Source organism: Microtus pennsylvanicus, chromosome 11 (genome assembly GCF_037038515.1).
Source record: "Microtus pennsylvanicus isolate mMicPen1 chromosome 11, mMicPen1.hap1, whole genome shotgun sequence".
Classification (NCBI taxonomy): domain Eukaryota; kingdom Metazoa; phylum Chordata; class Mammalia; order Rodentia; family Cricetidae; genus Microtus; species Microtus pennsylvanicus.
This window is the reverse complement of record NC_134589.1, coordinates 42,519,624-42,532,531: the sequence shown is the minus strand read 5'-3', so window position 1 is coordinate 42,532,531 and position 12,908 is coordinate 42,519,624. Positions and strand designations below refer to the sequence as shown.

General features: G+C 50.8%; 1 protein-coding gene across 2 annotated transcripts in view; it reads left to right on the top strand.

The window, feature by feature from the left end:
- Positions 1-12,908, top strand: part of Nos2 (nitric oxide synthase 2) — a 37,713-nt gene that overhangs the window by 12,646 nt on the left and 12,159 nt on the right. For both annotated transcript variants that reach the window (XM_075942310.1, XM_075942311.1), the window contains exons 5-17: positions 2,613-2,775; positions 3,480-3,571; positions 4,832-4,973; positions 5,069-5,208; positions 7,289-7,463; positions 7,556-7,657; positions 9,495-9,689; positions 10,081-10,163; positions 10,478-10,622; positions 10,708-10,812; positions 11,301-11,350; positions 11,643-11,817; positions 12,516-12,648. In XM_075942310.1, the coding sequence (XP_075798425.1) occupies positions 2,613-2,775; positions 3,480-3,571; positions 4,832-4,973; positions 5,069-5,208; positions 7,289-7,463; positions 7,556-7,657; positions 9,495-9,689; positions 10,081-10,163; positions 10,478-10,622; positions 10,708-10,812; positions 11,301-11,350; positions 11,643-11,817; positions 12,516-12,648 (1,700 nt within the window). The remainder of the gene's footprint in view (positions 1-2,612; positions 2,776-3,479; positions 3,572-4,831; positions 4,974-5,068; positions 5,209-7,288; positions 7,464-7,555; positions 7,658-9,494; positions 9,690-10,080; positions 10,164-10,477; positions 10,623-10,707; positions 10,813-11,300; positions 11,351-11,642; positions 11,818-12,515; positions 12,649-12,908) is intronic.

The window sequence follows — 12,908 nt, the reverse complement described above, 5'->3', positions numbered from 1 at the left end:
CTTGCAGAACATTGACGCCTGGCTCCCCGGGGCCAAGGGCAGCAGTCTCAGGAGAGGGTAGGACTTGCTTGAAAACACACACCGGGAGCCTGGGATACTGGTGCAGGGACCCTGGCAGTTAGCCTTAGCACCCTAGCATGGAGCCCTGTGACCCATCAGGATCCAGGCTCTTTTTGGAGCTGGAATACCCAGCTGATATTCCAAACACAGGTTTTTGGATCTTAGGAAACCCTGGGAGGCTACAGAGCTGTGCCCAGTGCCTGGGCAAATGCCTTTACTTCTCATTTTCCACAGTCATAAGTCCATATCGTGGCCTCCAGTAGTGATCAACAACAGCCTGTCCCCCAGATGCAGGGACACTGGCCGCTGAAGGTGTCCAGCAGAAGGACTCAGATAGCTGTACATGCAAAATGTCTCCTGTCTTTCTGAGAGTGGCCATCCAGCCCTTTCCAGGACCAAGAGATGCCACAGTGTTCCCAGTAACTCTGAAATATAACCCTGAGAAAACACACCATTTGTGAGGTGGGCCTGTAATTCTGGTTACCCTGGAGACCAAGGTCCTTGCAGGAGAACTCAAGGACTGCCAGGTGACAGCCTGGACAGCAACCTGTCTCAAAATAGAAGTGCTGGGGCAGGGCCTGAGGATGTCGGTCAGGGGGAGAACAAGCCTAGTTTGGTGAGGTTCAGTCCCTGGTCCCCCACACAAAAAAGAACAGAGGAAGAAAAGTCATAAAAGAAAATGCTAAAAATAAACTTCACTGGGTCTGGTGGCATGTGCTTTAATCCCAGCACTCAGAAGGCAGAGGCAGGAGGATCTCTGTGAGTTTGAAGTCACCCTGGTCTACATAGCAAACTTGAAGCCAAGGCTACTAAGTGAGACTCTATCTTAAAACAAAACAATGGAAAAATATCTCAGGGAATTGGGAGAAAACATGAAAATTAATTTTAAGAGTGAGACCCTGACCCAAACGAACAAAACAAAAATTCACTAAAAAAAACCCACAAAAAATGAAATTTAAAATATTCTTTTAAAAGTCATCGTCCTCATGTGTTTCCCGTGTTGTGATTCTCGTGGATGCTGGAGGCTTTGGTGTTACTGTGTGTGGGAGTGGGTTTTTCAGCTTGCTTTTGCAAGTCAAACTTCCACCCAACCTGTTACTGACTTAACAATGTGCTTTGAGATCATTTATAACTGTGTGAGAACCACATCCTCCCTTCCCGACAGAAAATATTCTCAAAGTTACAGGTGGGTGTAGAGGGATAAAATCCGACTGTGGTCTCATGGGCGGTTCTGAGCCAGGGAATCCAGAAAGCAATGGTCTCCCTCTTGAGGGTCCGGTAAACAACCGATTAAGACAAAGCCAACTCCCCATCTGGCCACCATAGCTGCTCCGCTGCTCATTACATGACGAGGACAGCTTTGCCCAGGACCAGTTCACTCCTTAGATTACGACCGAAGAGGCCAAAACAGCTCTTCCAAAGGAATCAGGGCCATTCCTGGGTAAACGACACCAAGAGTTTGTCTTTCCCCTTTTACATGGCATCTCCTTACCATGGGGACTGCTGTTCTCATGCTTGGGTACAGTGTGGGGAGTATTTCTAGAATCTTCCTCTGATGATGAAGGACACCTCACCCAGAAATCCCCGTTACAGGGATCTCTGGGGACAAGCATCACTGAGTCCCGAGTCTTTCTGTAATCAAAAAGGAGTTGCTAAGACCCTCCGCCTGCCCCAAAGGCTGCTCCAGTCCAAGTCTCCGCTGCCTTTAATCACAAGTTCATTCTTTAAATAATTTTTTGTCGCCATTTCGAAAGCCTGTGGCGGTGCTGGTTGGAAATCACAAGGTTACTGTGGTGTGCGTGTGTTTCACCATCTTTGTGACCAAGTCCTTCTCCCTTGGAATACTTTTGAAGTATGCTTAAATCACTGTGTGTGGCTCCTTTGGGTGGGCTGTAGGGTCCTTCAGGCTGAGTCCTGACCTCAGGTCTTGTCTGGGCCTGTCTTGCTTTCTGAGGCACCCTCCAGGCTGCAGTTTTCCCTTGGGTGGAAGGTAAAACAGGTTCTGTCTACTGCGAGGAGCCTGGCATTGGCAGCGAGACCACCTGGGTCTGCGTCCTCATTTCTGTTTCCAGGCTTGTGTTCTCGGGCCTGGTAAAGACCTTTGATTGCAAAGTAAACACGACAGTAGCTACTAACTTACTTGTGGTGGCATGCATCTGCAATCTCAGGTATTTGGGAGGTGGAGAAGAGGAGGGCCAGAAGTTCTAGGCTGGCCTGGGCTACATAACAAGACCTTGTCTCAAGATGACAGTGATGATGACGACGACAGCAACAGCGATGACAATGATGACAACTTGCAGGGTCCAGCGTAGAAGTAAAAGTGTGATTTTGTTCCACCAGGACTAAGAGCTTCAAGGTGGAGATGGCAGAGAACTAGAAACTGGCTCCTAGTAAGAGTGGGTCACAAAGCCAGCCCTACAGGGGACAGCATCCCAAGGGAGACAGTTTTCTCTTTTGGTGTCCAAATTCAGCTACTGATTTCTGGGGATTGAATTAATCCCCATGTAAGGTCCTGCTATTGTTGATCTTCCTGATGGCTTCCTGTTCCCCAGGGCAAAAATAGAGGAACATCTGGCCCGGGTGGAGGCCGTAACAAAGGACATAGAAACAACAGGAACCTACCAGCTGACCCGGGATGAGCTCATCTTTGCCACCAAGCTGGCCTGGAGGAACGCCCCTCGCTGCATCGGCAGGATCCAGTGGGCCAACCTGCAGGTGAGCCTTACCAGCAGAGCTGAAGGAAGCAGGATGGGCAGGTCCTGAGACAGAGCAAGTGGCCGGGGCTCCTTAGACTTCAGTCAAAACCAGAGATGGGGTATCCCCCCTCTAGTAGCCTGGAAGCTTATTTTAGCACCGAGGTCTCTAGAAGACCCTCTCTCATATTAAACGTGGAAGACCACATGCCACCATGAAACAAACAGCAACCTTAGATGTCTTATTCCCGAGGCCTCGGTGCTGCGAGTGTTTGCCTCCAGTGTTTACACTCTTGGCTCCTAGAGAACATTTTATTTATCCTAACCTCCTAGGCCATCGTCTCCTTGGAGGGTCATTTTTTGTTGGGTCCTATCGAGGGCACTTGGATTGAGAAAATCCAGGAGACTCAACGATGGCACACACACTCCCATGGCAAAGATCCAAACTAGGGCTGTGGGGACCCTGCTTTTTGGTGTTTTAAAGCCAGACACTCTTCCCCAAGAGTTTTACTGGGGCCTTCTGAGTGGGATTCTATGTTCCCCGTCTCAAGAGCAGCGGTGAGTAGGGCAGCTTAGTGACGGGCTCTGAAGATGCAGAGGGAGAGTGGACCATGTGCGTTCGCTGGGCAGTGGTGTGCGGGCTGCCCTCTTTCCCTGGGGACTTCCTGTCAGCCCCAAGCCTCTGTCCTCACAGTCTTCCACAGTGCCGTCTTGGGTTGTATGCAGGTCTTCGATGCCCGGGACTGCAGCTCTGCCCAGGACATGTTCCAGCACATCTGCAGACACGTGCTCTATGCCACCAACAATGGCAACATCAGGTGAGGCCCGTTTCCCAGCTGTGCTGGTTCCACCCTACCAGTCTCAGGCAGAATAGGCTAGAGGACTTAGGGGAGGGGCCTCTGGTTCCTGGAGAAACTAAGGGGAGACAAAAGAGTAAGGCTTAGCTCTGGAATAGTAACAGGGACTTCTTCCCCATTGGCCTCTGTCTCAGGCCCAGCTATTTCTTTTCCTTCTAATTTAGAACCATGAGGCAGTGACGTCTTTAAGAAGCCACTTCTAGCAGGCTATGCTCACACGTGCCTGTTATCCAAGCACTTGGAAAAGTAGATGCAGGATGATCAAGAGTTCAAAGTGATCCTTAGCTACATAGTATGTTCAAGGCTAGCCTCAAAAACAAAAAAGAATAGAATTTCTTAGCTGGGCGTGGTGGCACATATCTATAATCTCAGTAGTGGGTAGACTGGAGCAGGAGGACAGACGAGTTCCAGACCAGTCTGGGCCACATAGCCAGACCTTGTCTTGTTTTAAAAAGAGTCTACACAGGAAGCAGAGGCAGGGGGAATCTCTGTGAGTTCAAGGCTGGTCTAGTCTATGTAACAAGTTCCAAGGCAGCTAGGGTTACATAGTGAGACCTTGTCTCAAAAACAAAAGCAAGCAAATACAATAAAAGATAAGTCTGCCCTGTTTGGAAAGACAACACTGATCTTCTGGCTACACCTTTGCTTTGACATTTCTCTTAGATATGAGTGTCACTGTTTGGCATTGTATGCTCCTTGTCATCCCCTGCATACAGGCACACACACACACATGCGTGTGCGCACACATGTACACACACACACCACTGATGGGACTGAAGAGCGCACTGAATCTGTCATTCGCTCATTTTGGTGACCAGCAAATATTTGGTGCACACCTGATGGGGATGCACAGGATTAGAATCAGGCCAGGGAAAAGAGGTTGCAGGGTGAGATGCAGAGGTGACTGAGACCCCAGAATGCAGCTGCAGTCAACTGCATACTCTGACTGCCAAACAGCCATCAACTGTGAGAAGAGCAGCATTGGCAATGAAAGCCAACATGAGGAAGGGACACAAAGCTCCATAGAGTGCTGGTCTCATTGTTGGTCCCGAAGGATAAGGAGGAACTGGAGGAGGACAGCTCATTGCCAGGGAGTGGTTTCATTCTGATTGGGGTATAGGGACTGCAGAGTAGAAAAAGTGGAGGGGGAACTAGCTGGGAGCCCCTGCTTACTCCAGCCAGGGAGAGTTCATAAACTGCAACATCTCTGTCCTGGGGAAGGTCGGCCATCACTGTGTTCCCCCAGCGGAGCGATGGGAAGCATGACTTCCGGGTCTGGAATTCACAGCTCATCAGGTACGCCGGCTACCAGATGCCCGATGGCACCATCAGAGGGGACCCTGCCAGCTTGGAGTTCACCCAGGTATCTGTCCAGTCTCTGACACATCCCTCTGGGCAGGAACCCAGAACAGATGCAGTGCCATGGCTGCAGACTCAATGCGCCTCTCTCTCCTGCAGCTGTGCATTGACCTGGGCTGGAAGCCGCGCTACGGCCGCTTTGATGTGCTGCCTCTGGTCCTGCAGGCTAATGGCCAAGATCCAGAGGTCTTTGAAATCCCTCCTGAACTTGTGTTGGAGGTGCCCATGGAGCATCCCAAGTAAGCCACCACCAAGGGTACAGGTTATGCATGTATTCCTCTTGCGGGAGGGGATGCTTGTCTTCCTCCAAAACCCAGCCTTAGGCAGTCCTCAGAGTTACAAGGCTGGCTTGTCCTCTGCAGCAGCCGCGTTCTTTCCTCTCCAGCCTCAGCTTTATGGGGAGCCATGGATGGGGACTGAGGGAAGCAGCAGCCTAGCAGACAGGGACCTGAGAACCTGGGAGGCAGTGCCTTCGGGAAAGCCCTTGGACCTCTGTCTGCGCAGCCAGGCCCTTTGAACTTCTCCCAACACTTTTGTTTTTGGTTTTTCATGACAGGGTTTCTCTATGTAGCCCTGCCTGTCCTGGAACTCTCTCTCTTGACCAGGTTGGCCTTGAACTCAGAAATCCTCTTGCCTTTGCCTCCTAAGTGCTGGGATTAAAGGCATGCACCACCAATACTTCCAACACTTTTTAAAATTTTTCTTTTTTTTTTTTTTATTTTTCAAGACAGGGTTTTTCTGTAGCTTTTGGTTCCTGTCCTGGAACTAGCTCTTGTAGACCAGGCTGGCCTTGAACTCACAGAGATCTGCCTGCCTCTGCCTCCCGAGTGCTGGGATTAAAGGCATGCGCCACCACCCGGCTTAAAATTTTTCTTACATTTATTTAGTGCACGTGCATGTATGGTGTGGCATGCTTGCATGTTTGTTGTGTGATATGTATATGTGGTTATATTCATAGTGCGTGTTGTATGTGTGGTATGTGTACTATGTGTACAGTACATGTGGTGTGTGTTTATTTGTGTGTGTGTGTTTGTGTGTCTGATATATGTGGTGTGTGTGTGGTCAGAGGTCAAGTACTGATTCTCTCCTACCATACGGTCCCGGGAATTGAACTCAGCTCGTCAGGTTTGATGGCTGGTGGTCTTTACTACTGAGCCATCTCAATGGCCTCCCAACTTTCTTAGGAAAAGGACCCCTCTCCCAGATAAAGGAAGTGTAGGGCCTCAAGGACTTTAAGAACATAACTGACTGAACCTCTGCAGAATACCTCCATATATGGAGATTTACTAACCGGATGGCGCTGGACTGACTGTCCTGTCCTTTGAATACACTGAACTCGCTCCTACCTCAGGACCTCTGCAGTGCTTCTCTGCCTGATATGCCCTTTCCTCAGAATTCTGCGAGGCTCAAATCTTCTCATCAGAAGGTGTTTCCTATGATATCACCATGGACTCTGAGAAGCTTTTCCTGACTGCCCACCTTCAACTTAACATCACACTTTGTTTCTCATTTTCTAATGGTGTATTGGTTTACCTCGTTGTGGTCTACAGTCTAGATGCTGAGCTGTAGCTTCTTTGAGAATAGAATCTTGCTTTTCGTTAGTATATCCCCACTGTCTACCAGTGGCAGGACACATAGTAGGTGCTTAGGTATAGGTATTTGTGGAATGACTAGCTAGCCAATGAATGACGCTATGTTTGCAATAATCCATGAGTTTGATGCTGTTGGCTCTATTCTAATGATGGGGATACTGAAGCTCCAAGAGGCTAAAAGCCCCCTAGTCAGTGCTGAGGCAGAGCTTGAGTCCAGCTGTCTGATGCCAGGGTCCTTAGCACTGTGTTGTGCTGGAGTCTCAGCATTTAGCCTGGCATACGCCTGACCATTTGCATGAATGGCTGGGTAAAGGGGGGCATTATTTAATGAATGACCCCCTAGCATGCCCTGTTATCTCTCCCGGTGGGGTGACTGAGATCAACTCCTAAAACAGATGTTTCTAGTGCTGGCAATATGGCTCAGTTGAGCATGCTTGCTTAGTACACTCGAAGCCCTAACTTTGATCCCCAGCACTGAATAAACTTGCTTTGAAGAAGCATGCCTGTAATTCCAGCACTTGGGAGATAGGAGTCGGGAGACTCAGCCATTCAAGGCCACCCTCAGCTACATAAAATCAAGGCTAGTCTGGGATATAAGACTCTGTCTCAAAAAAAAAAACCAGAGAAGGAATTTCTTTGGTTGACTCTTTTGCTGAGCTTAGTTATTTTTATTAAGGGGAGCAGACAAAGAAGACCCTAACTGCAGCTGGCTCTCTCTCCCTGCCAGGTACGAGTGGTTCCAGGAGCTCGGGCTGAAATGGTATGCCTTGCCTGCTGTAGCCAACATGCTGCTGGAAGTGGGTGGCCTTGAATTCCCAGCCTGCCCCTTCAATGGTTGGTACATGGGCACAGAGATTGGAGTTCGAGACTTTTGTGACATGCAGCGCTACAACATTCTGGAGGTGACAAGAGCTACCCAGCTGGACCATCTGGGGGAGCAGACAGGTGGGTGGGTCCCGAAAATTATCTCACTATCAACACTTGTCTTCTGTAGGAAGTGGGAAGAAGGATGGGCCTAGAGACCCACACACTGGCCTCCCTCTGGAAAGACCGGGCTGTCACGGAGATCAACGTAGCTGTGCTCCACAGTTTCCAGGTATGTCAGGCATCTTAGGGGTGGGTAGAGGCTTTGGCAAGAAGGTCATCCTCACATTCCCAATTTTGTCAGGCGATCTTGTCTGTTTCCAATTTCCAGGTGGGTCTATGTATGTTTTCCTTTGGGTTCACCTTACTACTTAGCTTCTCTAGGATCATGAACTATAGTCTCAAGCTCACGTGGTAACTTCTGATCTCCTTGCACCCACATCCAGAGTGCTGAGATCACAGGTGTTAGCTACCACATCTGGGTTGTTCATTTTTTAATGTGGTACTAGGGCTTGAGCCCAGGCTGTGGTGTAAGCTAGGCCAGCACCCTGAAGCTGAGCAGCCCTCCAGTGTCTATTCAATGTGTCTTGACTGATGATATTTTCATCTTGTGATGGATCCCCAGAACAGAGCCCTATTAGGAGACAAGCAGCAGCTGTAAATGGGTTTTAAGTGTGGCTAGACGAGTACTGATGGCAGCTGCAGGCCTTGGCTTGGACAGCATCTTCCCTCAGGAATGCCCCTCCCTCGGCCAGCTTGAACCCATCTCTAAGACTTGCCCTCTCTTAACAGCTGTCCATCTCCCCTCCCCACCCCGGGCCTATCCCTGACGCTAGGCTTTCTCCACGGTCCCTCCCTAGCAGCCTTTGCTTCCTCCACCACAAATCCCACCAGGCCTTACAAAGATGGCTGACACCCTTCAGCCTCCCCAAGAGGCTTGCTCTTTGTGGGCAGCGCTTGGAGACCTGTGCCATCTCTCCTGTGCCCATGGCTGTCACAGTACGCGGCAGCCGGGCTGGAGCAGATAACGCCCACTGAGAGTATGTGCTGGTTCACGTCCCTTCAACAGCCTCACGATGGAGGAACAGAGACAGGAACTGTTGCCTCCCATTTCACAGATGAGGAAGCTGATGGGTGTCAAGGTTAAAGATCTCCTAGCTCAAAGTCACATGGCTAATGAGAAGGCAGAGTTTTGACCACTATGTTAAACGTATTTCTCTTTCAAAAAAAAATTTTTTTTAAACATTTCTTTACTTAGTGTGGAGGTCAGAGAACAACCTTTAGGAGTTGGTTCTCTCCTTCTGCTGTGTGGGTTCCTGGGATGAGATTCAGATCTGGCTTGGTGACAAACAACCTTATCCATTATCCACTTGGCCATCTCCCGAGCCGTAAAACAAATTTCTCTTGGTTGAATGGATCTCCAGACTTTGGGGGCACAGCTGCTTTTACTGCGTCGTTCTAGTCTAGTTCATACTTTATGTCCTCTAGGTGTAGACGGTGGGTAGCTTATCTCCCCTATATTCTGGTCCTCCCTGTCCCCACAGGTGACTAGGAGGGTTTTGTATTTGCTTGTTTTGGAGACAGGATCTCCTGTAGCCCAGGCTGACCTGGAACTCCCTATGCAGCTACAGATGACCTTGATCCTCTGCCTGTACCACCGGAGTGCTGAAATTATAGACATAGGGCCCTGTGCATGCCAGGCAAGCCCTCCACCAAGGGTGCCGCCTTTGAGGTCATATTTTCTTTAACTGAAACAAGGCGGTGCCGTGAGAGTGGCCCCCATCTGAGGTTCGCTGTTTGCTGGCAATGCCTGGAGTTTCTGGATGCTCCTGTAGGGTCTGGGGGAAAGCTGTCATGTGACTGAGGGCTGGCCACCATGTGAATGGCTGTGACGATGGCCTCGGGGTTCAAATCTGTGGACTTGGACCTGTGTGTATTTCTGCAGCAATCGGTAGAGGACCAGGAGCAGCAGCAGAGCCATTGCATAGATCACCCGCCTTCCGGGGCAGCTCCCTCCAATTCTCCTCTGTTCCCCCTATCTAAGTCCACTCCATCTTCCGCTCCTCCAGAAGCAGAACGTGACCATCATGGACCACCACACAGCCTCAGAGTCCTTCATGAAGCACATGCAGAATGAGTACCGGGCCCGAGGAGGCTGCCCTGCAGACTGGATTTGGCTGGTCCCTCCAATGTCTGGGAGCATCACCCCTGTGTTCCACCAGGAGATGCTGAACTACGTCCTATCTCCGTTCTACTACTATCAGGTCAGCGGGAGCCGCCCCACCCTCCCCATCTTGTAGCTGAGCTGCAGACACTATGTAGTTTGACTGCCCAGGGAAGCACATGCCAGCTGAGGGCCATCTTGTCTCTAAGGTGCCCAGATGAGACTATACATTATCTAGCGTCCCCAAAAAAGAGATACTAAAAGCAGGTGGTCCTCTGACTTCTGGGACATTAATAAAGAGTGCCAAGTGCCCACTGCTGTGTGGCTCCATGTGGGACCCAAAAGGTGCCGCTCTGAGCTTTTGCTGAGGTTTGGTGATGTGGGTGCCATGGGCTTCCATGAGTGCTATAGAGAGGATCCTCTGCCTCCCCAGCATCCTCCAGTCCTAGCCCAAACATCTGCCACTGTCATATCTCCCTTCTTTCCTGCAGGTTGAGCCCTGGAAGACACACATCTGGCAGAACGTGAAGCTGAGGCCCAGGAGGAGAGAGATCCGGTTCAGAGTCTTGGGGAAGTATGTGGAAGTGGGCAATGTTGCTGTCTGCACTGTGTCCCTGTTCACAGACCCCGTTCCCTGGGTTTGCCATGAAGGGCGGGGCATATGGAGAATGTTCTTTATGGTTTTGGTTCTCCAAACTCTAGACACCAATCTGAGACTCATTTTCTTTTGTTGTCCCAAATGTCCCAAAGGGACTGAGTCAAGGTGTACAGGGGCCACCAGCCAATGAGAAATGGAGGATGCTTCCCCCTACCATCCCTGGTGCTGTCCCTTTTCCATTGTCTTCTGGGAGCTGACTCAACACAGCATCCATCTGTCTGTCCCCACAGAGTGGTGCTCTTTGCTTCCATGTTGATGCGCAAGGTCATGGCTTCCCGAGTTAGAGCCACAGTCCTCTTTGCTACCGAGACAGGGAAGTCCGAAGTGCTAGCCCGGGACCTGGCAGCCTTGTTCAGCTATGCCTTCAACACCAAGGTACACACTTAGGAGGAAGGAGTCTGGGGTGAGTGCAGAGGGCCTCCTGGGAGTGGGGGGCTGATGTCTCCTATGCTCCATGCAGGTTGTCTGCATGAACCAGTACAAGACAAGCGCCTTGGAGAAGGAGCAGCTGTTGCTGGTGGTGACAAGCACGTTTGGGAATGGAGATTGCCCCAGCAACGGGCAGGTGCGTGGCTGGGGTCCTGGTCATCTGGGGGAAGAAGGGTTTGTGACAATCAAGAAAAGAGGTCCAGGGGACAAGAGGTCAGGGGACCTGAAGAGGGCATTGTAAGTAAGTGCTCAGGCCACTCTGGGTCCTTCTTATGCCATTTTCCCAATGGCACACAATGCCTTCTTGTGAATGGACCAGGCTTTATTTATGTTTTTAGATTATTTGAGATTGCTTTATTACATTGTTTCGTGCGCGTGTGTGCACGTGTGTGTGTGCACGTGTGTGCATGTGCAGGTAGCACAGCTTGCATGTGGAGGAACTTGCAGGAGGCAGTGGGCTGCTACAGCTGCGGGGAGGGGCAACTGGACCTGTCCAGTGGCTTGCCCCAAGGATGTGGATTCCTTGCATGCTGGGTGTGGCCAGGGTTTAAATGGACCCCAATGGGAAAGGCAAACAGTGGTTTTGTGGCTCCTGCCCTGAGAAAAGATCCTTTGTCTTTGTAGACTCTGAAGAAAGCTCTGTTCATGCTGAGAGAACTCACCCACACCTTCAGGTGAGGCACCCTCCCACAGCCCTGCCTCCTGGGCCGTCTGGGGTCAGACCATGGAAGTGGGCATACACAGGATATCTTCTCAGAGATGCCGAGGGCAGAGGCCCTGGTCTGAGTTTTGTCTTCTAAGTGGGTTGAGGATCAGGACACAGAAACCAAGTCCCTCTTGCAGGTCTGCAGTCCAAGAGGGCATTAGTTCACATGACCAAAGATTGTGGGCATGGGAGAATAGGGCTGTCCCTGAAGACCGTAGCTACCATGCATCCTCAGTCTCAGCCCGTGTCCTCCTTGGCAGGTATGCCGTGTTTGGCCTTGGCTCCAGCATGTACCCTCAGTTCTGTGCCTTTGCTCATGACATCGACCAGAAGTTGTCCCAACTGGGAGCGTCTCAGCTTGTCCACACGGGAGAAGGGGATGAACTCAGTGGGCAAGAGGACGCCTTCCGCGGCTGGGCTGTGCAAACCTTCCGGGTCAGTTCCCAGTCAGACAGGATGTAATGTGTTCATGCCAAACACACCTGAGCCTGCTGTTCTGGGGATCATGACCTCTGCCAGGTGTAGGCTAGAGCTGTGGGCCTGATGTCTCAGGTCAAAGCAGCTCTCCCCAAACCCCACCCCACCAGGAGGGTGTCACTCAGGGGTATTTATCCAGGTGGGAGAAGGCAGCTCATCAACTCCCCATCCTGAACTTCTGGCCTAAGGACTTTCCCACCTGTAGCCTTGGCCACCTCGGGACGGTGGTGCCTTGCTTCAGTCTCCCAGGTCTACAGAGGCAGGGACAGGGACCACACTGCTGACCTCTTGTGACCTGGCTGTATCTCCTCCTATCTTCTTTCTGGATTCTTCCTGTAGATGGAGGGAACTTATCTCTGCAGTGAAAGGACAGCAATTGGAAGCCCAGAAGACTTGGGTCTTCTCCATGAGGTTTTCTATCAGGATAGGAAAGCCCTGGGCCTCCCTCACTGTGTAGGAAGAGGATAAAACTACGACGGCAGCTTTAATATTTGCTATAATATCAATGGCTGCTGTGTACCAAACCTGGGCTTCTCTGAGCTCCTTCAGTCCCCAGCTGACACTCTTAGGAGTTTGGGGATGCATCCATTCCGTATTTGACCCACGGTGAAGGGTGGTGATGGTGATAATGAATGCCACTCTGCCTAACTTTTCAGGCGGCCTGTGAGACGTTTAATGTTCGAAGCAAACATCACATTCAGATCCCGAAACGCTACACTTCCAATGCAATATGGGAGCCACAGCAGTATAGGCTCACCCAGAGCCTGGAGCCTTTAGACCTCAACAAAGGTACCGGCCCCTCTGTGCACTGCTGGTCTTTCCTGCCTGGGTTAAGGCTATCTGAGCAAAGCTTGAGAGAGTGTAGTGAGAGCAGGGAGCCAGCATCAGCGGGTGGGTGGCAGGGGCAACTCTCCCAGACAGTGTGCCAGCCTCTTGACCCATACGAACTGGCCTATGACACTTGTCCTGCCACTTGGCCTGTGGCAAATCCAGAGAAGTTACAACTCAAGAACATGAAGTGTGGGGTAGCATGTGGGGGACAAGGGGGC